This window comes from Plasmodium gallinaceum (assembly GCF_900005855.1).
Source record: "Plasmodium gallinaceum strain 8A genome assembly, contig: PGAL8A_v1_68, whole genome shotgun sequence".
Lineage (NCBI taxonomy): Eukaryota > Apicomplexa > Aconoidasida > Haemosporida > Plasmodiidae > Plasmodium > Plasmodium gallinaceum.
This window is the reverse complement of record NW_021628229.1, coordinates 185,989-211,391: the sequence shown is the minus strand read 5'-3', so window position 1 is coordinate 211,391 and position 25,403 is coordinate 185,989. Positions and strand designations below refer to the sequence as shown.

The following is a 25,403-nucleotide window of genomic DNA, read 5'->3' as shown; positions in this document are numbered from 1 at the left end:
TTTTTTCTATTTAATATTTCATTTAAATATTTTTATAACTTTGTTGGTGTAATACAAATTTGTTTTCATTGAAAAATTGATAATTTTTTAAACTTAAAAGTATTTTAACTAATAATTAAAGAAAAAAAAAAATAAAAAAAAAATATATAAACAATTAAAGTATATATAAAAAAAAGTAGTTTAAAACGAAATAATAACCTCATTATTTTTTAAATGAAGTTACTTGAAATTAATAAGAATGTCTAAAAAAGATCGATTTTCTTTTAGATATTAGTAAAAAAAAAAAAAAAAAAAAAATATAGAATTTTTTTTTTATCATATTTTAATATTCTTGTTGTATTTTATTTTTATATAATTTGGATATATTTTTTTTTATTTTTTTTATAGTGTTGGGCATGAAGGAAAATTTGGTCATGAATTTCTTGAATTTGAATTTAATTCTAAAGGAAGATTAAGATATGCTAATAATTCAAATTATAAAAATGATAAAATTATTAGAAAAGAAGGTTAAAAATAGATATATATTTTTTATTAAAATCATATAACATTACTATATCTATTTATTTTATTCTTTTTTTAGCATATGTTAGTAAATCAGTATTAAATGAATTAAAACGTATAATAGAAGAATCTGAGATATGTAAGGAAAGTGATAAATTATGGCCTGTTCCTGATAAAATTGGAAAACAAGAATTAGAAATATTTTTAGATGGAAATGAATATTATTTTACTACATCAAAAATTGGTTCGTTATCTGATGTAAAACAATGTAATGACCCTGATGGATTAAGAGTTTTTTATTATTTAGTTCAAGATTTAAAATGCTTTTTGTTTTCTTTAATATGCTTACATTTCAGAGTAATTAATTTATTAAAAATAGAATATTTTTTATTTTTTTGTATATTATTTTTCTAAAAATTTTCATTTTATATATTTGTTATTCTTAGAATTTTCTATTTTTCTCCTGTTAGATATTATTTTTATTAATACTTTATAATACTTATTCTTTTTTTTTTTTTTTTTCTTCTAGATTAAACCTGTGTAAACATTCGATACACTTTAAACTGTGAAAGAGGAAACACTGACAAGGATAAACAATTTTTTCTTTTTTTTTCTTTTTTTTTTAAATGTGAAAAGAATGAAAAAGAAAAAGAAAAACATAAAAAAAAAAAAAAAAAAAAATATGTATATATCAAATCTCAAATTAAAAGATCTTAAACAAATTATAAAATTAAAGTTTCAAAATTTTTAAAATTTTAATAAAAATATATTATTCAATATTAAATGATAAAACAAAAACTATTAATGTAAAAAATATATGATATATAAAAATTAAATTTTATTTTATAAAAGCTTTAATATATAAAAAGATTTAATAATTTTTTAAAATAAGAAAATAATAGAAAAAATAAATATAATCCTTCAAAATAATACTTAAAATGAAAATTATTACTTGCAACTTTATTAATAATATCCATTATATTATTAATCAGAATATTCGAAATGATTACTTTCTTCTTTTTCTTCATCAAATAATTCTCCATCAAACAATTCTTCATCATTTAATATGTTTTTTTTAACCATTTCACATTTAAGGTTTTTTTTTTTGTTTTTCTCATTTTCATTAAAATAATCATCTGAGAATGTGGAAGAGTTTTCCCAACTTTCACATTCATATTCCTCTATTTGTTTCGTTTCATCTTGGTTTTCATTAAAACATTGAGAATGAAACATACAGTTGGTTAATATATGACCTACATGTATTCGTTTGATAATTTTTTTGCTTTCAATATTTAATATGCTTAAAAATCGTTCATAACTTACTGAACACAAAACTTTTCCTTCTTTATGTAAACTTAAAGACGATATAGCTCCATTATGAATTTTGAATTTTTTAACTAATGTAATTAAAAATTGATCAAAATTTTTTTTTGCCCACATGGGAGGTAAATCATTCCTCATATGAGTTTTATTTTTTTGTTGATAATCTTTGTAAAAAGCATATAATTTTTCTCTATTTTTTATTAAATAATTATTACTTTTTTTTTTATATTTTATATTTTTTTCTGCACATTTTTTAATATATATATAATTCAGTAGTTTATTTCCTGTAGCTATTTCAAATTGATATACGTTGCCATAATTATCCGAAACAAAAATAATTTGACTGTCTTTATTAGCGAATTTTTTTATGAAATAATATTTTAAGTTTTCTTTTTTTCTATAGATTATAATATCTTCGTTTTTTATTTTTTTATTACTGTTTTTATTTTCTTCTTCTTCTTCTTCTTCCTTTTTATTTATTTTTTTTTTTTTGTTTATTCCGTTTTTTTTTACTTTCAAAAAATAATTATTATCATATTCCCCTTTCATTAATTTTTCCACACTTTTTTTTTCTACTTTCTTATCTTTTTTTATTTTAATTTTTTTTTTTTCTTTTTGTACGTTTCTTTCTTTTTGTAATCTTTTTAAAATTTCCAAATTTTTTAATGCTAATTCATGTGTGTTAAATTTTAAGTATAAATCTTCTGTTATATATTCATTTTTTTCTTTTTTTTCTTTTATATTTTCCTTTTTTTCTTCGTTTTTTATTTTATGAGAATTTTCATTGGTATTTTTATATTGTTCATTAATTATATATGAGTTGCTACATATACTAGTAAAAACGAGATCACTTTCATAATAATTATCATTAAAATAATTATATTTATCTTTAGTAACATTTTTATTTTTATAATGATCATAAATATAAACTGGTTTATTTTGGCATCTTATATCATACAATATAATTTTGTGATTATATGTACCTGCACATAATATATTAACATTTATATCATTCAGAAAATTTATTGATTTTATAAGTGTTTCACAATTTAAATTTAATAAACTCATTCCCAATCCTTTGGATTTCCATAAATATTTACCTGTAAATAAATCAAAAACTTTTAAGCAGTTTTTATATCCACCAATAGCCAATCGATTAGTTAGTAATTCGTTTACACACACAGCGTCAATTGGTTTACTTAAAATATATGACTGTAATATACTTTTTTTTGATATCATGTTGTTATAATGATATTCTTTGCATATATTTTCCATAATAATATTTTTATATTCATTTTCACTCATTATTATATTGTTATCTTTATCTTCTATTATTTTAAAATGAATTTTATCCAATACATCTCTCTTATAATTTTTAAAATAAAGTTCTACTTTTTTTTTCTTATCATTTTTATTTTTCATCTCTTCTGTTTTATCTAGATGATATTTTAAACTACTATCATTTTTCCAATTTAAAATCTGAACATGACCTGTGTTGCTAACAGTAACTAATAATCTATCATTTAATAAATAATCTTCATATATTCCATCTATCTTTTCATTTTCATAATTAGGCATAAAATTTAAGTAATTCGTGTACATTTTTTTATTTTTATTAAGTAAATCATCATATATTAAATTATGGTGATGATTTAGCATTTTCGTATATATGCAATTATTACAAGTTATAAATGACAATGAAGGTGTATCATCAATGTAAGGATTCTCTTCGTTTTGATAAAATTCAAAACTCTCAACTAATCCATTAGATCTACATAACGTTATCTCTGATTCTTCATATCCTCTTAAAAAAAAAAAAAAAAAAAAATTGATAAAAAATTAAAATTAAAAAAAAAGAATAGGATATCTATTATACTTATATAATATATATTGAAAAACCATTAAAAAACAAAAAACAATTCATATTTTAAGTTATAAATTTGTATAATTGATATTTATTTTTATTAATTTATTAAAATATTTTCCTTTTAGTTTTATATGTAGAAATTAATTACCCATATCCTCCAGACCATGTAATGTGATTAATTCTTCTTTTCAAGTCGGCCTCAAGGTTTTGTTCATTAATAGAACTTTTAGTTTTACACTGGATATATTGTAGTAAACCTATTTTGTCTGAGGTTATTATTTGCATTTCTTATATCTTTAATATTTTTGTTTTTACTTTTTAATATTACTTTTAAATTATTCAAAAAAGTTTCATTTTAAATGGAAATAAAAAAAAAGTTTATCCAAACTAATAATTATAATTTTAAATATTTGTGAATATTTTTATTTTAAAAATGAGATTAATTATTAAATATTAAAATAATATTATTTTTATCTTTTTTTTTTTTTTTAATTATACAATTTATGAAATTAAAAAAAAAAATGAAAAATATATAAAAAAAAAAAAATAAAATAAAAATAAAAAAAAAATTATATTATCAATAAAAATTAATAATAATAAAATTAAATTTTAAAAATAAAAGTTACAAAAATGAAACAGATTCTAATTATAAAATAAAAGTTATATAAAATTTTTAAACGACATACAGCATTACATATTTAGTTGAAATTTTAAAATTTTTTAAAATATTCTATAATTCAAACAGTAGCCATTGTTTATTTTGTCATTTTTTTTTCATCTACAGTATTATGTACTGTTTTTTTTAATACCTTTTTTTTTTTTTTTTTTTTATAATTTTTCCACATTTTTGAAATTTAATTTCATTTAAAATGTTTGAAAAATTTTTTAGTAGAAGCATTTTTATACCGACAAAAATGTTTTTATAATATATTGGTAAAATTAATTCATTTAATGATTAGGATAGTAAACATTTATCCAAAATTTATAGATTGAAATTATATAATAAAGCAATTTATAAGTTCTTTTAAAACTTTTTAATTAATGATATACCTATATATTTTTTATTTTTAATTAAATTATTATATTTGTTGCTACTTTTTTGTAGGTTCTATTTTTTTTCTTTACTTAATTATAATATACTTTCTTATCATTTTTTTTTGTTTTATTGAATTCTATTTTATTTTCGCAATTACATATTTTTTTTTTTTTTTTTGAACATATATATTTTATTATATAAATATTTATATTTTAAATATTTTACTATACAGTTTTATGCTATATATGTATATATTTTTTTTTTTTTTTAATGCATTTTCTTTTCTCTTTTTAATTATAATTTTCAGACAGCTAGCCTTTTTTTTTTTTTTTTTTTTTTTTTTTTTTAATCTTAAAAAGCACACATATAGTACTTTAAAAAATTTCAACCTTTTTTAAAATTTTTTTTTTTTAATTTTTATTTATTTATTTCCTAAAAAAAAAGATATTTAAAATATAAAATAATTTTAATGAGTTACTTTGAAACATACATTTTCATATTTTTATAATAACAGTTATATTTATATAAAACTTTTAAAAATTATTACATTATTATTTTTTTTTTTTTTCTTTTATTTTTAAATTTAAAATTTTTGTTAAAAATGAGAAATCCTGTTGTTGCTTGTTTTAATACTTTGTCTAACTTTATATCAGATATTTGTAAGGCTGTAGTAAATTGTGTGGACGGTTCGTGTAGAGCTATAACATGTCAGTAAATGATTGAAATTATTTTGATAAAATACCAAAAATTTATTCTTTAAGCAATTTTTTTGTTTTTTAAAATAATAGACAGTATAATAGAAAAATAAAAAAATGAATATTTCTGTGAAATTAAAATTAGATATATATATATATAATATTTTTCAAGTTAAATCCGGAAAGTTTCTTATTTCAATTTTTTAGCATATTTTATGTAGTTATTAGCTATTTTCTTTTAATTTTTTCATATCAACTATTATTTTATTTTGTAGTTTTATTTTTTGCGTATATTTTTTTTTTTTTTTTTTTCTCTAAATAATTTAACAATATTAATGATCTAAAAATTATATTAAAAAACACTTTTTATTTGTTTTGATATTGAATATAGTATATTTAGAAATAGTACTTTATTAATTTTTTAATTTCCAGTTAAAAATTAAAATAAAAAATTTATTTAAGANTTAACTAAAACGTTTCCTATATATTTTGTTTTAAATTTATATAAGAAAATTATATGTTATAATAAAATTTTCATGTTAGTAGATTTAAAAAATCCCAATCATAAAATTATTAAATCAAAATATAAAGATTTATTTATTAAAGAACATTCCTGTCATCATATAAAAACAAGATACATTTCACGTCCTAGTTGTATGTATGCGATATGTGAAAAAGAAAATGAAGATTATGTGTTGTGTTCTGATGCGAATTATAGTGGAAAATTAATATTTTTGTATAGTGCTAATCAAAAATATAAAAAATTTATGTATCTTCCAGAAAGATGCTTAACAAGAGATTCTAATTTGGAGTGTGTTTCATATTTTTGCGAAACCTATGCTAAAGATAAATTTTTTCCATGTGAACATAAAGAAATTAGTGTTATAAAAGATATCATGCCATATACAAGGAGGTCAGAAGTTATGCCAGTAAAGCAGCAGATTGTTCATCATGAAGATAATTTGAGTGCATCTGCACTCTTTGCAATGACTCTTATGCCTTTTTTAATTCTTTTCTTTTTTTTTTGGTGCTATATATATAAGAATTTTAAAAAGAGGAGGAGAAGTAAGTTATTTATAAAATATTTGAAAAAAGAATTATTGGAATCAAATCCAGAGAGAGGAAATTTTGAAGGAAAAAATGGCTGCACACAAAGGTTAGAAAAAGTACTGCTGTGAGAAAACAGCACAGATGCATGTAACAGTGCAGTTTCAAAGCAATTGATTATCTTTCAGCCGTTAAACAATACAAAGGCAATTTCATCTAAGGAGTTGTCTTTTCTTGAATCAGTTTTCAATTTGGGATAGTCATGGCTTTCTTTTATAATCAAAGCATGACACCTTTCTTCAAGAAAAATGCAAGCACTAATCTGAGCAGAATATGGCAATCATGGTATATCAGCAAGTGATAAATCCTAGATCACAAGTTTTTTAATCTTTGACAATTTTTCCACTTTTTAAAATGAAATATAAAAGCTTGCCATAGAAAGGAATCCAATTCTATTCTTGAAAACTGTCTGTCATTGCATATGTGCAGGAGGAGTGCAGCTGTGAGGCAGTGCAGCGTTTTTTAGCTAATAGCAGCTGCACTGTAGTAGCTGTTAGAGAGGAAATAATAAAGCCTGGTTTCCTTCCCCTTGTCACATCTTGCCCATGAAGGGAGGAAAGAGTTACCAGTTTCACAAATCCACCCAGTCAGATTAAGGTGAAATGACATTCAAGATCCATACTTAAGAGGAAAAAAAAAATATATCATTAATAGGAGAATCTACAATAAAGTTATCCTACAGACATTGGCCCTCCCACAGTTATATCTTCCTAAGCTGTGTGGTTTTATAGGAAATTCAACTAAGCCTTGCATTTTTAAAAAAAAAAAAAAAAAAAAAAAAAAAAAACTTTTAATTGGTTCATATCTGTTAAAAGTAACTAAGATTAATTTTTGTGTAAAATAATAAAAAAAAAGTAAGTATAAAGTGCATGTTTATACTAAAAACATTAATTTTTGAAAATATAAATTTTCAATAGTATTGAAGAATGAAGACGAAAAAATAACAATATATTTTCAATGTTCCAAGTTATTGAAATTTTATTAATTTTTAAAAATGATTATATTACGAAAACACTTTTTTATAATACAAATTGTTTGGAGATTTTAAAACAAAAAAAAAAAAAAAAAAAAAAAAAAAATTTATTTAAGAATTTATTATCACTATATTATTAATGTAACAATAATGCTTTCCTATCGTATAATGGTGTAATTCTTTGAAGTTAATGGAAAAAAAAAAAAAAAAAAAAAAAGCGAATTAAAATATACATATTTTTGTAAAATTTAGATAATATATTAAGTTCATATAAAAGAATTTTTAATTAATAATATAAATGATCACCATTTTACTTAACATTCAAATTCATTAAAAAATAAACAAATATTTTAATAAAAAATTATCATTTATAACATAAATGTTATATTAACTAAATGTTTTAAAAATGAAATATTATAAAAATATAAATCAAATAAATATATTCGTATAAATATTTAATTTTTCTATTTATAAATACTTTTAAAAATTTATGTCTTATAAGGCTAAAAACAAAATAATGTAAGTGCCTTTTAAAAAATATATATATTAAATTGACTTAATTCATTGATAATAATAATGTATTTACATATATACCATATTCAAATTTTTAATTTTAATTTTCATAATAATAACAAATAGAAGATAGGAATAATATAAAGACATTTAAGAAGCGGATGAAATTATAAAATTACATACATATCTTATATGTATATATAATATTACATATTTTATTTTCATATACAGGATAAAAATAAATAATTTTAATGTTATTTAAAAATTTTATTTTGTATTAATATATATAAGGAAAAAAAAAGAGAAAATGAAAACTCAAATGAAAAATTAGTTCAAAGACAAAAAATGAACAAATTACATAATAAGAAGATATATATATATATATATATATATATATATATATATATATATATATATATATATATATATATATATATATATATATATATATATTTTTAACTTTTGATAACTTATTTATATATTAATCACTAATAGTTAAAAAATTGTCATATATTTGTATATTACGTTCTTCTAATTTAAAATTTTCTGATTTTTTTGAATATTTAATCAAATGAATTTTCCTTATTTTTTTAGGAACTATTTTATGTTTTTTTATATCATCTGAATTTTTTGAAGAAAAAAAATAATCTATGTATTTATAATTATTTTTATGTTCTCTTTGAAGTTTTACAACACCTTCACTTTTTTTTTCTTTTTTATTTAATTCCTTTGTGTATGTTCCTTCATAATTATTATATAGATTTATTTTTTCATTGTTGGATTTTTTTGTGAGAACAAACTTTAAAAATTGCTTTTTATTTGATTGAATATTTTCATTTATAATATTTGTTTTTTCTAAAAATTTATTCGATTTAGTATTTTTTATATCATTTTTTTTATTAACTGTTATACTTAAATTATTAAAATTGGTTACATTTATATGTGGATATTTTTTTATAAAGCAAGATTCCTCTTTTGTATGTTTAAATATCATATAATTTTTTTCATTATTATTTTTATAATGGTTCTTATTTTTTTTATAATTGTTAAATAAATATTGATCAAATGAATGATTTAAATTTGTAATGTATTTACCCCTTTCTTCATCAAAATTGCACATATTTTGTCCTTTTAATTTTTTCTGAATTGTTTCTTCTTCTTTTTTTTTAATATTTTTAGAGGAGTTAATAGTATTAATATTGGATTCATTATACATGATTTCACGAACTTTATCAAAAATATTATTACTTTTATTTGAATTATCTTCTATTGATGAAATTTTACCTTTGATGGGATGTATATCAGAATTATTTGGTATTTTATGAAGATTGTTGTTCTTTATTTTGATCATATTTCTATATTTTTTTAATTTATTATATTTTTCATTTCTTTCTTGTACTAAATCATTAATGAAACTAGATTTATAAGCTTTCATATTTAATATTTTTATTATATTATTATTTTTTTCTTCTTTTTTTTTTTTCTTTTTTTTTTCACTAAAGTAACCGTCATTAGATAAATATGTATTATTTTTATTTTCATTTTTTATAATGTGATAATCAAATGAATTATTTTCCATTAACTTATTGCCATTTCCTGTTGATTTTTTTTTAATATTTTGAATAATTAACTCTTCATAACCTCGCTTTTTTATTAGATTATCACTTGTACTAGAATTAGATATTTTTATATTTTTAATAATATTTTCACTGTTTAAAGTTTCAAATTTTTCTTTGTTTTCTACATTATTTAAAGAAATACAATTATTACTATAAGTATAATTATTAAAAAAAATTTGTTTATTATCATTTATTTTTTTATAATTAATTTTATTATTGTAATTGATTATATATTCTGAAAAATTGTTAATTTTATCATAATTTATTTTTTCAACATTTTGATTTAATTTATTATTTAGAACATTCTTTTCTTTACCTGCTATATAAATTATATGAATTTTATATAAAATTTTCTTTAATAATAAAAATTTAAAGTTTATTTTATTTTTGAAAATATGTTTTTTTCTTTTTAGAACATTTAAATTATTCTTAATAAGAAAAGTTTCACATAGGTTTTTATTTTTCTTCTTTTTTATTGTTTTTATTTTCTTAATTTTTTTTTTATTTTTTTTTTTAATTGAATTATAAAATTGGTTTAAGTCTATTTTGGTTATGTTACATATATTATTGAAATTAAAATAAAATTTTGTTTTATTAAATTTTAATAATTTAATGAAAAACATCCCCCTAATTTGAAATAGGTATTTTTTTATGAAATAGAACTTATTTTTAATATTATTAATTTTAAATATAAAGTATAATATCAAAACATTTTTTTCCTTAAGATATTTCTTTTTTCTGATTTTTTTAAATGGATGTAATACATTTATATGAGATTTTAAATTGTTCTTTCTTATTTTGTTAGACTTTGTTTTTTTTCTTTTTCTTAATGTTTTGTATATTTTAATATTTCTATTCAGATAAAAATTATATATACTTTTGAAGGTTTTTGATTTGGAATTATTTAGAAGCATATAATTATAATTAAATTTTTTTGTATTATGAATAATTTTATCTATTTTGTTATTTTTATTTTTACAATTTTTTATATGAAGAATAAAATTTTGCTTTTTATAATTATAAATATGATTTTTTAAGCTGTTATCTATAGTTTCATTATCGTAATTTTTATAATTTTTTGTATTTATAACTTTATTGTTATTTACAAAATCATAATTATTATTAGTTATATTAAAATTTATATTTTTCACACTAGTTCTTTTATTTTGACAAAAATTTGAAATAACATTTTTGTTACTAAAGACATCTATAATTTTTGTATATTCATTATTTTTAAAATAGTCTTTATTATTTATATTTAAATTCGTTTTATCACCCATAGTTACGTTTTTAGATAAATTACTTTTATTACAATAAAAAGAATTCTTCTTATTATTTCTTTTATTAATATGTAAACAAAAATAACTATTATTTTTATTTTTTGAATTAATATTTAAATAACGCATTTTGTTAACTTTACTACTATTATCATAATTATTATTATTTAAATTATAATTATAATTTATTTTGTTAATACTATTATAATTATTATTATTTAAATTATTAATACTATTATTTTTATTATTTAAATTATTATAATTATTATTATTATTATTATTATTATTATTATTATTATTATTATTATTATTATTATTATTATTATTATTATTAATATTTATATTATTATTAACGTTACTATTAATAAAATAATTTTTTCTGTTACTCTTTTCCATACATATATAATTATCATAACTGTTTGAATATTTTTCTTTAACAATATTTAGAGATAAGGTTTTTTTAAGAATTTTTTTTTGTAAATAACACTTTGCACAATTATTTAATCTTTTAAACAAATTTACTAAACATTTAAAATCTGGTCTTAATGATAAATTTTTCTGAATACATTTAAGTGAAATAATGATTAAAGAAATAACAAAAGAAGTAGGATAATTAGCTCTTCTATCTATTAATTTTAGAATATTATAAAAATTATAATGTGATTGTAAAATTGTAAATTCTTTTGTTTTATTATTATTACGTATTTCTAGAAATTTTCCAATTAATAACTCTAATAAAACAATACCAAATGAATATACATCTGTCTTTTCATTAACAAGGGATGTCAATATATAGGTAGGGTCTGCGTAACCTATTGTTCCAGAAGTCTGTTTAACTTTTAAACTTTTAAATTTTTTTTTTGATAATAATGCTAAACCAAAATCAGAAATTTTAGCTGATTTATTTCTATCTAACATAATATTTTCTGTTTTAATATCTCGATGTATGACTGATGGATTTGAACTATGAAGATGATTTAAGGCAGATAAAATTTCTAAACATATAGATATTCTTTCAAACCATTTTAATGAATTATCTTTATTTATAGCTGTTTTTAAATTTTCTTTTAATAACTCATAAATAAGAATGTTTATATTTTTATATTTAGAATATCCTAATAAGATAATTATATTTGGATGTCTTAATTTCGACAATATTTTTACTTCGTTTAAAAAACCATTACTTATTTTTGGCTTTAAAACTTTTACGGCTACATTAGTACTTTCGTTTAATATTCCTTTATATACATAACTAAAGCTACCTTTTCCTATAAGATTATTTTCACAAAACCCATTAGTTGCATTATAAATATCTGTATATGAGTATTCTAAAGAAATTTTATTTAAATCAATATCATCTAGTGATTCTTCAAATATAATTTTATCTTTCTTCAAACTTGAATCATTTAGTTTTTTTTTATCAATGGAATTTTTTTTTAAATTGTTTGATTTCATAAATAAAGAGTTTCGTTTACAATTTTCATGTTTTCCCTCTTTTTTTATTATTTCAATAATCTTATAATCTTTTGAAGAATTTTTTAATTTTAAATAATCTACATTTTTTATTTTTTTAATTTCTCTATCTATTTTTTTTTTTAAAACATTTTTTTCTTCTTTTTTCTTGTTTGGATTTTCTTCAATTTTTAAGCATTTTTCTTCGTTAAACGATCTCTTCTCATCTATACATTTATCTTTGTTATTATAATTATAACATTTATAAGTATTATTTACCTCATTAAAAATATCGATTGCATCATATTCGTTTTTTTGTTTTTGTTCTTCTTGTTCTTCATTTCTATTTTTTTTAATTTTATTTTTTCTTTTAGAAGTCATGATTCTGTTCAATACACATTTTTTTTTCAATTTTTTTTCATTATTCAAATCTTCATAATATATTTTTTTTTCTACTTTAATAGTATTCTCTTTTGAAAATTTATTAAAATTTTGCTTAATTTCCTTTTTTTTTAAGATACAATATTTTCCCTTTTTGCTAATATTATCTAATTTTTTTTTACATATATTATTGAAATCTTTTTCTTTTGTAAATAAGTTTTTTTTATGTAATTCTTCTTGTTTTACTTTTTTATATGAAGTATCAAAAATTCTGTAGTTAATTTTTTTATCAAATTTATAATATGGAAAATTAAAATTAAAAATATAATTTTTCCTGATAATTTTATACGTTTTTTTTTTTACTTTTTTAAAATTATTTTTTTTATTAAAATATTTATGTTTTTCTTTTTCACACTTTAGTTTTTTTTTATCATCTATATTGCGTTCGTTTTCATATTCATCATCTTCATGATTACCATTATCATCATCATTGTCATTTGCATCCCTCCAATTATTATTATTTGCATTATTATATTCATTTTGTGGATTTTTTTTTTGTTTATCTTTATGCCCATTATAGTGTTCATTTTTTTCTTCTTTTCTTTTATGTTTTTGTTCTTTCTTATTTTTATTTTTTGATTGATTGCTTTTTTTTTTATCTTCATTTAATTGGTTATTTTTATTCTTATTATTACAATTACAGTAAATAATTTTTTGTAAATATTCTTTCTTTTGCAAAATTTTTATATAATATAAAAATGTTTTCTTTTTTAAAAATAATTCTTTTTCTTTTATAAAATTTTTGTAAATTGTATTACACTTAATATTGTATTCTTTATTATTTAAAATTATTGCGTTAAATTTTTTTTCATTTAGATTGTAATGAAAATAGTTATGTCGTACTTTATCTTTTTTAATTTTTAAAAAATTTTGGTTACTCCTTTTAATATAAAAATTTATTTTTTTTATTTTTCTTTTTAACACATAGTATATATTTCTCTTTTGTAGTTTAGAGTTGTTTAATACCTTTTCAGTGAATCTTTTATATAGTTTTTTATATCTAGAACAATTCTTAAAATTATAGTAAATTTTGTAAAGAGTATAAAAAAAATGACGAACTTTTTTTCTAAAATTATAAATAATATTTTCAATATAATTAACCCTATCATTATTATTAATCTTATTTTTGTAGTCATTATTATAAGAAATAATTTTTATTAGAGATTTCATATATTTAAATAGTATTTTTATTTTTATTAATTCTTTTAGTGAAGTACTATTTCTTAAAATAATTCTTTTTTTTTTTTTTTTAAGATGTATAAAAAACATACCATATTTTACGAAAACAGAACATATGTATAACTTTAGAAACAAAAAAATATTTTTATTTTGAAATATTTTCATACTTTTTTTAATAGAATAAATGTCATTAAAGTTTTTTATTTTTTGATTATAATGATTATTTTCCTTTATTTTTTTTATATTCTTACTTTCTTTTAAGTTACATAATTGTAAAAAAAAAATATTTAAACAAATAAAATTATAACATTTTTCATGAATCTTTTTAATAGATTTGCATACATTTTCTATATTATTTTTTAAGGGAAAAATTTCTTTGAATCTTTTAATTTTTTTCTTTTTACTTAATGAAATTTTTTTATAGTTTTTGTGATATATATGTTCATCTATATTTCTATTTACTTTATGAAAATTGCACTTGATAAAATTTTTAAATTTTCTTGATTTAATTTTAATCATTTTTTCTGAAAAATGTTCCTTTATTTTATCATATTGACTTTTTGAGAAAATTATTTTTATATTATAATTAAAATCGTAATGAGAAATTGTTTTATATATTTTAAATTCTTTATAGGCATTTCTTACATTTAGTTCATTTCTATTATTATATGAAATTTCACCTTTATCTTTAAGCGTTTTAAAATTCTGATTCTCATCATTCAAATTAAAACACTTTTTAATATTTCTATTTAAAATATTATTACCATATGAAATGCTACATTTTGTTGAGATACTTATTTTACTTAATTCATTACAATTAATAGGAAAATTATTAGACATATGAAGATTAGTGCTTTTCATAATCTTTTTTTTTTTTTTTTTTTTAAACTACTGTATTACATAAATTTACACTTTTTGAAATATTATTTTTTTTTCTTATATGTTCATAATTATGTATTTTCCTTTCTTCTTTTTTTTTGATTTTAATTTATAAAATTAGGAAATATTATTGAAGTGTATATTTTTTTTTATTCTATTTTTAAAGAAATATACAACAATAAATTTATATCTTATTAATTTTTTCTTTTACATATAATAACATTTTTTTTTTATTTTTGCTAATTATTTATTTTTTTTTTTTTTATATATTTCCTTTTTCACTAAAGTATTTGATAGATTTTTTTTTTGTTTTGAATAAATGTAAAATTTCATATATTAATAATTTGCTTTATAAAAGGTGAGGTATTCATTTTATAGTTTACACGTTTTTTTTTCTATCACATATTGTTGTAGTTAGGAATAATTTACTAACATAAAAATATTAATTAATATTAACAGCGTTTTTATATAAAAATTTATTTCTTAAAATATTCCTCTCTTAGATATTACACCATTTTTTTTTTTTTTATAAAACATACTTATGATATATAGATAGGGAATTATATTTATATATATATATGAAAATAATTATATTGTTAACTATAGAATTACATAGATTAATATACATATTATTATTTGTATAAATATTATCATAAATTAAAATTCCTTTTTATTTTTTTTTTTTTATTGTTATAAAAATAATTTTTTATTAATTTTATTTTATTTTTTTTTTTTTTTGATGATTTAAAAGTGTAATATAAATACTTTTCTTTTTTTTTTTTTTTCTCTTTTAATTGAACAATATTGTATTTTTTGTCCATATCATTTCGTGTATTCATATAATGAAAATTTTCAAATCCTACATTACTTGATGATATAATTTTTACATAAAAAAATTAAATTTTTTTTTTTTTATATGAAGAAATATTTATTATTTACTTTAGATCATTTCACTCTTATCGTTATTAAAAAAAAAATTATACTTTTTTTTTTAATCTCTATAATCTATTATCTGTTTTTTTTTCCTAATTTTTTTAATTGTTCTTTTTCTTAATTTTTTTTTTTATTACTTTTATGTTTTCATTGTAGTTAGCTTTTCTCAAAATATTTATGTTTTCCTTTAAGTAAATTAATTTAATAATTTCCAATTTTTCCTCATATTTTACTTCCTTTTTTATTTTTTTTTTTTGTGAATTTTTTATTTTCTTTATATATATATATTTTCATTTTTTATGCCTTTTTTCTTTTTATTTTTTTTTTGTCCATATTATTTGATTTGAGAAAAATATTAAAATTTCTTATTTACAATTTTATAAATTTTTCTTCTATCTTTTAAGATTCATTTTATAATATTAAAAATCTGTTAGAATTAATAATTTTTAAGTAACTATTATATGTTTGAATAAAATAATTTTATTATTTTAAAAATTATTTATTTCTTTATTAAAGAATTTATAATTATAAAAATACTTTATGTTTGAAAAGTTACCTTTCATTATTCTTGAATATATTAGATAATATAAATTGAAAAAAGGAAAAAAAAAAAAAAAAAATATGGTAAAATGTTTTGTTACTTTAATGAGAATATAATTTTTTTACGACATTTAAATAAAATTGTTATTCTTTTATTATAATTATTTATTTTTTTAATATGTACTTTTATTTAAACTATATAATATTAAATATAAATAAATAATTCAAAGTAATAATATATATATATGAGTGTAATCATTTAAATATGGTTTGGTTGAAAAAATATTCAATTTTTTTTTTTTTTTTCTTTAATAATAATGTCATTATTAATATGTTTTATTTAAAATTTTGATTTTAACATAAATGAATGATGTAGAATTTACTCTTTTTTATTTGAAGTCTTAATTTATAATATAAAATAAAATTATATTCTTTTTTAAATTATTAGTATTTAATAAAATTTTATAGTTAATTTAAAATATGAAATTATATCCAAAATGTAACTTTATTAAAATTATTTTAACCTTATAATTGTTTAGTTTATACTTTTAAGTTTTCAACATAAAATTATAAAATCTGATATAAATTTAATTATATATATATATATATATATATTTTATTTATATGTTATTTTTAATCTTTATTTAAAGTAAGAAATGTATATGAAGTTTCTTTATATTTTTATTTAATATATTGTATACATATTTACTAAATATAAAGATATATATGAATAAATGAAACAAATAGTTTAAATAGTTAAGAAAATGTATTTTTTTTAAAAAATCATTATATTTTAAGGAAATATATAAAAATATATCATATTTATTTATATACAACGTTTCAAAATTTTCCAATATTATGTTGTATTACTTTTTAATAATAAAATTAAAATATATAAATTTATTTTTGAAAACGTAAAATATATAACTTTTTTAGAGAAAAATATATAAAAATCTCATTTTTAAAAGAAGATAATTAAAAAATAATAGGAAAAATATTTAATTATATAATTGTCTAAATATGTGAAAATTTCCTTATTTCATATTTAAAAAAAAAAAAAAAAAAAATTTTAAGACTATTTTTGAAGATTTTATTTTCAAAACATTATTGATAGAACATACTTACATTTGAAAAAGTCTAATATATAATTAAAAGTTAATGTATTGTTTTTATTAATTTTTTTTATTAATTTTTTTTACTGTTATTGAATAGATTTATTCATGAATAAAAAAAATAAAAAGGAATTTAGAATACATTAAAAAAAAAAGAAAATTATATGATTTATGGTAAAAAGTTTATATAATTAAAATGTTAATATTATGAATATATTTAAACTAAATAAAATTTGAAATATATAAATCTTGTGGACATTTATATATTTTATTTTACCTTAGTTTATTTTATTTTTTTTTTTTTTTTACTTAAAATGTAGATTAAAAATTCTTATAATATAATTTTGATTACTTAAAAGATAGGAAATTTAAAGAAAATTCTACTTATATAAGATTTTATATACTTACACTTTAAGGTTGAATTTTTTAGTTATTTAAATTATAACACATAAATATAATTAAATGGGTATTTCATTTATATAGCTCATTTAATTATCTTTTTATATTTAATGGTATTATTAAGAAAAAAAAATGAATATATATATATAAATCAAATGAATTTTTTAGTTGAGATCATTTTATTTTTCTATTTATTATTTCTCATTTTAATTTATTTCTCTTTTAAAATTAAATATAATAATATGATTTAATTGTATTTCTATTTTTTTATATACTTATTTTTTTTCTTTTTACAATATTATTTATTTCAATTACATTAATATGATGTGTTCTTTAATTTATGTAGAAAAAAAAATTTAATATTATGTGTGTTGTAATTATTTTAAAAAAAATAAATATTTTTTTTTAATACTTGAAAAAAAATTAAAAGAAAAGACTAAAGTTACTAGTTGTGAATTCTTTTGGATTCTTTTTTTTACTTATTAGTCAGGCAGAAACAAAATATATACTAAATTACTCTTTATATTTTTTCTTAACTAATTTCAAAGAAATTTGTAATTAATTTTTATTATTTTAATTATTCAAACGTTTATTCAAAAATATATTTTTTTTAAAAAAAAAATTTTAAGTAAAATATATGTTTTATTTAAGCAACAAATTTAGAAATATAAAAATTTTAACATAAAGTATAAAACATCTATTTTATATATATAAATGAAAGGACCAATAAAAATAAACTTGTAATAAATTACTAGATAAAAATATATCTTAAAAAATTTTGAAATATGAAATTATATCTATAGTGATTCATCTTAATTTCTTTATTTTATGTTATTTATTTTTTTTTTTTTTTGTATAGAAAAGATATATTAATTTGAGATAATGAATTAGAGAAATGAAAAAGGAAAAGAAAATCTACAATATTATAAAAATGAAATAAGTAGTTTAATAAAGTCATTTTTATATTAACTCACCTTATTTTTTTTTTTTTTTTATATTTTAAAAGTGCATTATAAATTTTTTTTTTTTTTTTTTTTGTTCTTTTTGCACCGGAAAAATTATAACTATTCTTTCTCGTAATTATCCTTTAAATGTTATATATATATTAGTAATTTTAAAATTAAAGACATTTGTGTTATATTTTTTTTCTTTGTGTAATAAATTTTAAAGGGGCTTTTGAAGAAATTGAAATTCTATGTTTTAATTTCTCAATTTAAAAAAAAAAAAAAAAAAAAAACTACACTGATGCTATATAGGAACTTTAATTAAAGAACAATTTTTTAATGTGTGTAAGGAAAAAAGTTACTTTTATTTCAAAAAAGATATACTTAATAATGAGGATCTTATAATCTGTAGAATTTATGATTTAACGGTTTATGACTCTCTTTTGAATTAGATTCGTTAAAATATTTGTTCTCAATTTCAGAGTTATTTAAATTTTTAAATATACATTTGAATTTATTAAACGGGTTTTTGTTACATTTTTCTTGAAACGTTGTAAGATTATTTCATTTCCACAAAAAACAAAATTAATGAGAAATAAATCAAAAATGAAGGAAAAAAAAATTTAATTAGTGAAATTTTAAAAATAAAATGAATCATAAAAATAAATGAAAAATTAAATTAAAAAAAAAAAAAAATATAATTTTATTATTTTCTTCAAATATTTTAAACTTAAACAAGTTTTAACTGTATTGATTCTATGAAAAACTTATTTGAGAAAAATTGTTTAAAAAACTTTAATATACATTAAGTAAGAATATATGATTAAAATATTAAAATTTAACAATTAGCTAAGAAATTGTGTTAAATTCTATTATTCTTTCTTTAATAATTTTATACTATTTTTAATCATATTTTATATATTATATAACAATAATAAAATCTTTCTTTTTATCTCAATATTATCTACAAAGATGTTTTCACTTAAATATTTTTTTTATAATTTGGCATGGATAGCTTTATATGTATGTATAAATATATATGCTTAAGTTTTTTATATATATATTAATTTTTCTATTTATTGGTTTTTTTTTTTTTTTTTTTTTTTTCTATATATATATATAAATATCTTAAAAATTTATTACTATTATTTTATATAAAAATAATAATTTTTTTAAAGCATAATTTTATATATTTCTTTATATTAATCTAAGACAATATATTTATTAATTATTTTTACAGCACAACAATATCAAGGACAATTCATCTTTAATCTATCCTATTAAGTACTTAAAATATTACGTGTTTTTTTAATAAAAAATAAATTATATATATATATATATATATATATATATATATATAATATTAATGTTTAACATAAATATATATTTAATACATAAAATAATGAAAAAAAAATTTTATTACACCTTATAAAAATATATATATTCTTTATTATATATATATATATATATATAATTTTTTTTTTTCTCTCATAAATTTAGATCTTACAATTCAGTAAATCAACGTATTTTAAGGTAAAAGTTATTTTAATTATTAGGAAATTTTATAAAATAAATATTAATAAATTTATTATTTTATTGCTTTTTTATTTATTAATTTTTATATTTAAGATTAGATACACCTAAACCATGGGGAAATTCTCAGACTTACGAAATTTCTAGAGTTAATGAAGACGGTAATATAGTTACAACAGTTTATAATAGAGAAGGACAGGAATTATATTTCTATATAACAAAAAAAAGAGATAATGGAAATAGAGGAAGAAACTCAAGAGTAAGAAGAGGAAACCGTAATTAGATTTTAATATTATTTCAAACATCAACTTTTTTTTTTTTTTTTATAATATATTTTTAAATAACTTTCAAAGTGTTATAATTTTGTATATTTTTTTTTTTTTTTTTTTGTGTTAATTCAACATTATGTTGAATATATTATAATATTTTTTTTTTTATAAATATACATATGTATATGAGTTTTAAATAAAAGAAATTTTTTTCTAGAATATTATCTACTAGTTTTATGTAGTTGATAATTTTATATATGAAATTTTTAATTATTTTTTTTTTTTTTTTTTATTTAATCAGTTTAAAATTATTATTATTAATAGTATTAGAAATATCATTGACATTATTAATATCTTTATTATATCAATTGTTATTAGTGTAGAACCATTCTTAACATTATTAATATACTCATTATTATTTTCCTTATAATGTATTTTTATAAAACTTCAATGTAATTTTTTTTATAAAAAAAAAAAAAAAAAGCAAAAGAAAAAATGTCATAAATATTCTAAGGAATTACAATGATTATATAATATAGTGAAGGACAGGAATGAAATAAAAAGAGAAAACATTATAAATATACATTTTTTATGTATAATGAAAATTAAATGTAGATTTTATTTTTTTAGACAGGCACATATAAATATATTTTGACAATTTTGATAAATATGAGCCAAAAAGAAAAACAAGAAACGAAAAAATTATTTCTAAAATTAGTATATTTAATTATAATAAGAAGAAAAATGAGAAATTATAAAGAAAATCAAAATTATTTTTATATTTAATTATAGTTCTATATAATAATATTTTTTCATTCTTTTTATTTACTTATTAACTTTTGGTAAACTATGGTATTTAATGATATTTATATTCAAAGACTATATATTTATTTTATTTCTATTTCTATTTCTATTTGTTATTTAATTATATGATATTTATCAAAATTATATTTATTTAATATACTTCATTAAATAGAATATTTCAATAAAAATTTTTTGTATTTATAAACTTGGTAAATTTTTTATTTTCTTCTGTTAGAAATGAATTATTTCATGAATTATATTATCAATTTAATATATTTTTAAAAAATACAAAAAATTTTAATAATTCTTAAATTCTATTTTTTTAATTTAACGACAAATTTTCCATTAGTATATGTTTTTATTTTTGTTATATGGAATTTTCAATTTTAACTAAAATATGATAAATTACCATTTTGTATTCAGTTTTTTTTTTTTTTTTTTTTTTTTTTTTTTTTTTTATTCATTAAAAAATATTGGAAACTATGTTCAATTTAGCTGTTATAGATAAATTAATTTTTGAAGTAGTATTTTTATTTTAAAAAATATTTTTAGAATATATGATTAAAATAAAATTTAGTAGTATTGAATAATATGATAATTATAAGTCAACATATTTTTACGACATTATATTACAACATTGTATGAATTATCGGATTATAGAATAGTCTATAAAAATATAATTAGAATGTGAGAAATGCTAATTTTATAAAAATTACGAATTTAATTTATGTTTAATAATAAGAAAAAAATTACGATGCATATATATATACATATATATTATGTAATATTTAATGCATATTCTCTCATGTAATGAACAATATTTTTAAGGGAGTATTAATATTGTAAATGTAAGTACATTTATTTTTATGAATATTTTTATGTTTTATTTTTTGATTAGACATATAAATAATAGAGAAATAACAAAAATAATTAATATTTTTATATAATAAATAGGTATTTTTCTTTTAATGAATGAAAAAAATAATATATATGAAATTATAAAAATGTGTAAATTATTTTATTTTCTTTGATTAATCTTCATATCTTTTATCTTAAAACTTTTAATAATAGAGAGGTTAATTAAAAAAAGAAATTCAGTTAATATACAAATTATGTTTATTCAAGTGGATTATATTAACTCATTTTAATATTTACACACATACATAATTGGATATTTTTTAAAAGGTATTTTTTATGGGCATTTTATAGATATCAATATATAATGAGGGTTAACAGTTTATTAAATAAAGATATACATTTTGTCTTATATATGCATATATACTAAAACATTCTTAATTTCCTAAATGAGTTCTTTTTTTTATGAGAATATTTGTTAACTTTATTAAAATAGTTTTTTCAAAATAATTTTTTTTGTAATTTTGTAGCATTAAATTTAATTTCAAATAATTTAAAAAAAAAAAATTAGAATTTTTTTTTTGTAACTCAAATGTAGGTTAATGAGATACAAAAAATCATATATAAATACCAATAAAAATATCATAAATTTTAATGTATTTAACATTTGAAAGTTGTATATATATATGTATACAATTAAATGAAATTCACTTTTTGATAATAAATATTAAAGAAAATTAATATAAATATTTATGAAATTTTTAAGATTATTTAAATATGAATATATCCTAATTATGAATAATAATTATTCTATGATTGTTATATATTAAATAATGTAAAATATTTTAACGGTATTTTTAAAAAAAATAAATTAAATTTATAGTTTAATTTGATTTTTTTAATTTTTCTTTGTTTATATAAAAAAAAATAAAATGGGTTGAGAACATTAGTGGGATACTCTTCTGAATATTATATATATATATGTTGTATATATATTTTATTATATATGCTAAATTTTTATGAAGAAAAATAAATCGTGTATTTGATGTAAAGACGCAAAATTTATACAACAGTTATAATTAATGTATAATTGCATATTATTTTAACTCCCACTGTAGAATTTAGGTTTTCAATATTTAATGGAAAATAATTATTTAATTTTATGAAATATAGCAAGGTAAATTTTATTATTATTAGAATAAATGATAAGTGTATGCAAAAAAAACTTAAAATTTTTTTTTATAATATATATGAAATATTTTCGTTGATTTTCATAGGAATCAATCTTTTTTCTATATTTCTAATATATTAAAATAAAATAAAGAAGAGATAATTTTATTACAAAAAAGTTCATACATAAATCATTAATTCTATTTTTATGTATAATATGAATGCTATATCATTTGAAAAAATAAAATGAAATTGTGCTTGATTCATATTTTTTTGTCTTATAAAAATATAAGGCAATTATAATATTTTTACATAACAGCATTAAAATTTTTGAATAATTTTAAATGCATATTACAAAAATTTCCTAGGGATTTATAGGAATTTTTATTATATTTAATCATATTTATGTTTTTTTTAGTTTATAATTATTTAAATTTTAAGAAAGATGAATCATTTAAATTACATCTCATGTAAATATATAGTTTCACAAAAATAGTTTAATAGAAATTGGAAAAATTTTGTTTAAAAATTTTTTTTTGTATATTCTTTGTATTTAATATATACAATTAAAAAACAAGTATTTTAAGTTTATATTTTATATATATTTAAAACAATCCAATTTTTGCTTTAAGAAATGGATACTTATATATATTAATTTATCATTTTTAGTATGTCATACTTTTTTTAAATTATTTTTTTTCTTTTTAAATTATTTTTCTTCTGATGAATTTCGTTTAAGAAGAAGATATATGAAGAAATATAATTATTTATATGGATACATATAAAAAATACAAAAATTAACTTATATATCAATTTATTTTATCAAATGTTTTTTATTGATGCAGCAATTTTTTAATGTAATATTAATATCATAATATAATTTTGCTGTGTGCATGCAGTTATTTTGTATTAAATTTAAAATCTATGTATTTTTATAGTACATAAAAATATTATAAAACATTTTTTGGTATATATAAACATATTAAATAACATAAATCTTAAGAATTATGATATAAATATATTATACTCTATGTATCTAGTAATAATTTTGAATACCTTTCAAAACAACATAACATGAACATGAATTTTTTATGTCAATATTTTTTTATTTCAAAAATAAATATATAACACTGGAGCCAAAAATGACATGCATTATGGGTAGATAAATTAGTATGCTTCATAAGTATTTAGTTTTGATGGAATTGTTTTTACTAAAATTATGAAGTAATAATTTTATTTTTCCAATTTTAATTTTATTTATTTATTTGGTAATGATAAGAAGATTTTTGTTTACTTAAGTAGGAATTATTTTAATTCTTCTACTTTTTATTATTTTAATTATTTTATTATAATAAACCAATATATTAAAATTTATTCTTCATAAGGAGGAATAAGTTTTAGTAATTTTTATTGTTATTTATGTATAATTATTGCATAAATAACATTAAAGGTAAGATATTTCTGTTCAATTAAATACTTGTTGATTGAGAAATAACAAAGAAGCATCACAATTAGTAAAATTAAATCTTCTTAATTTTACATTTAATTGGATGCAATAATTTTTTACATAAAATTATAATGTATATAAAATATAATTTTATGTTAAAAAAAGTAATATAATAAAACATCAATAGTAAATTAACAATAATGTTAATAAAACAATAAATAAATAAATATATTATTATTAATACTTACTATATATATAGAGAAAATAATGCTATTTTAGCATTATTATTTTCCTTTATTTATAGATTAAGTATTAATTTAATAATATATATAGTAACCTGGTTGATCTTGCCAGTAGTCATATGCTTGTCTCAAAGATTAAGCCATGCAAGTGAAAGTATATATATATTTATTATATAGAAACTGCGAACGGCTCATTAAAACAGTTATAATCTACTTGACATTTTTTTTATAAGGATAACTACGGAAAAGCTGTAGCTAATACTTGACCGATTGTTCCTCATCGCCTTTATAGG

At 16.4% G+C, this 25,403-nt stretch overlaps 5 protein-coding genes across 5 annotated transcripts; 3 read left to right on the top strand and 2 right to left on the bottom strand.

The window, feature by feature from the left end:
• Positions 1-238: 238 nt before the first annotated feature.
• On the top strand, positions 239-1,045 carry PGAL8A_00181500 (mago nashi protein homologue, putative; the record flags this gene model as incomplete). Its single annotated transcript, XM_028670497.1, has 4 exons — positions 239-273; positions 388-506; positions 581-858; positions 1,031-1,045. 4 exons carry the CDS (start codon positions 239-241, stop codon positions 1,043-1,045), a joined length of 447 nt encoding a protein of 148 aa, XP_028527244.1.
• A 440-nt stretch (positions 1,046-1,485) lies between these two features.
• On the bottom strand, positions 1,486-3,976 carry PGAL8A_00181400 (conserved Plasmodium protein, unknown function; the record flags this gene model as incomplete). The annotated part of the gene is made up of 2 exons (XM_028670496.1): positions 1,486-3,628; positions 3,840-3,976. 2 exons carry the CDS (start codon positions 3,974-3,976, stop codon positions 1,486-1,488), a joined length of 2,280 nt encoding a protein of 759 aa, XP_028527243.1.
• A 1,910-nt stretch (positions 3,977-5,886) lies between these two features.
• PGAL8A_00181300 (fam-e protein) lies at positions 5,887-6,600 on the top strand (the record flags this gene model as incomplete). Its single annotated transcript, XM_028670495.1, has 1 exon — positions 5,887-6,600. A coding segment is annotated over one exon (714 nt), but the record flags the coding sequence as incomplete, so codon positions are not given.
• Positions 6,601-8,496: 1,896 nt separating this feature from the next.
• PGAL8A_00181200 (protein kinase, putative) lies at positions 8,497-14,844 on the bottom strand (the record flags this gene model as incomplete). Its single annotated transcript, XM_028670494.1, has 1 exon — positions 8,497-14,844. One exon carries the CDS (start codon positions 14,842-14,844, stop codon positions 8,497-8,499), a length of 6,348 nt encoding a protein of 2,115 aa, XP_028527241.1.
• Positions 14,845-19,762: 4,918 nt separating this feature from the next.
• PGAL8A_00181100 (conserved Plasmodium protein, unknown function) lies at positions 19,763-20,606 on the top strand (the record flags this gene model as incomplete). Its single annotated transcript, XM_028670493.1, has 4 exons — positions 19,763-19,813; positions 20,031-20,074; positions 20,291-20,323; positions 20,420-20,606. 4 exons carry the CDS (start codon positions 19,763-19,765, stop codon positions 20,604-20,606), a joined length of 315 nt encoding a protein of 104 aa, XP_028527240.1.
• Positions 20,607-25,403: the final 4,797 nt, after the last annotated feature.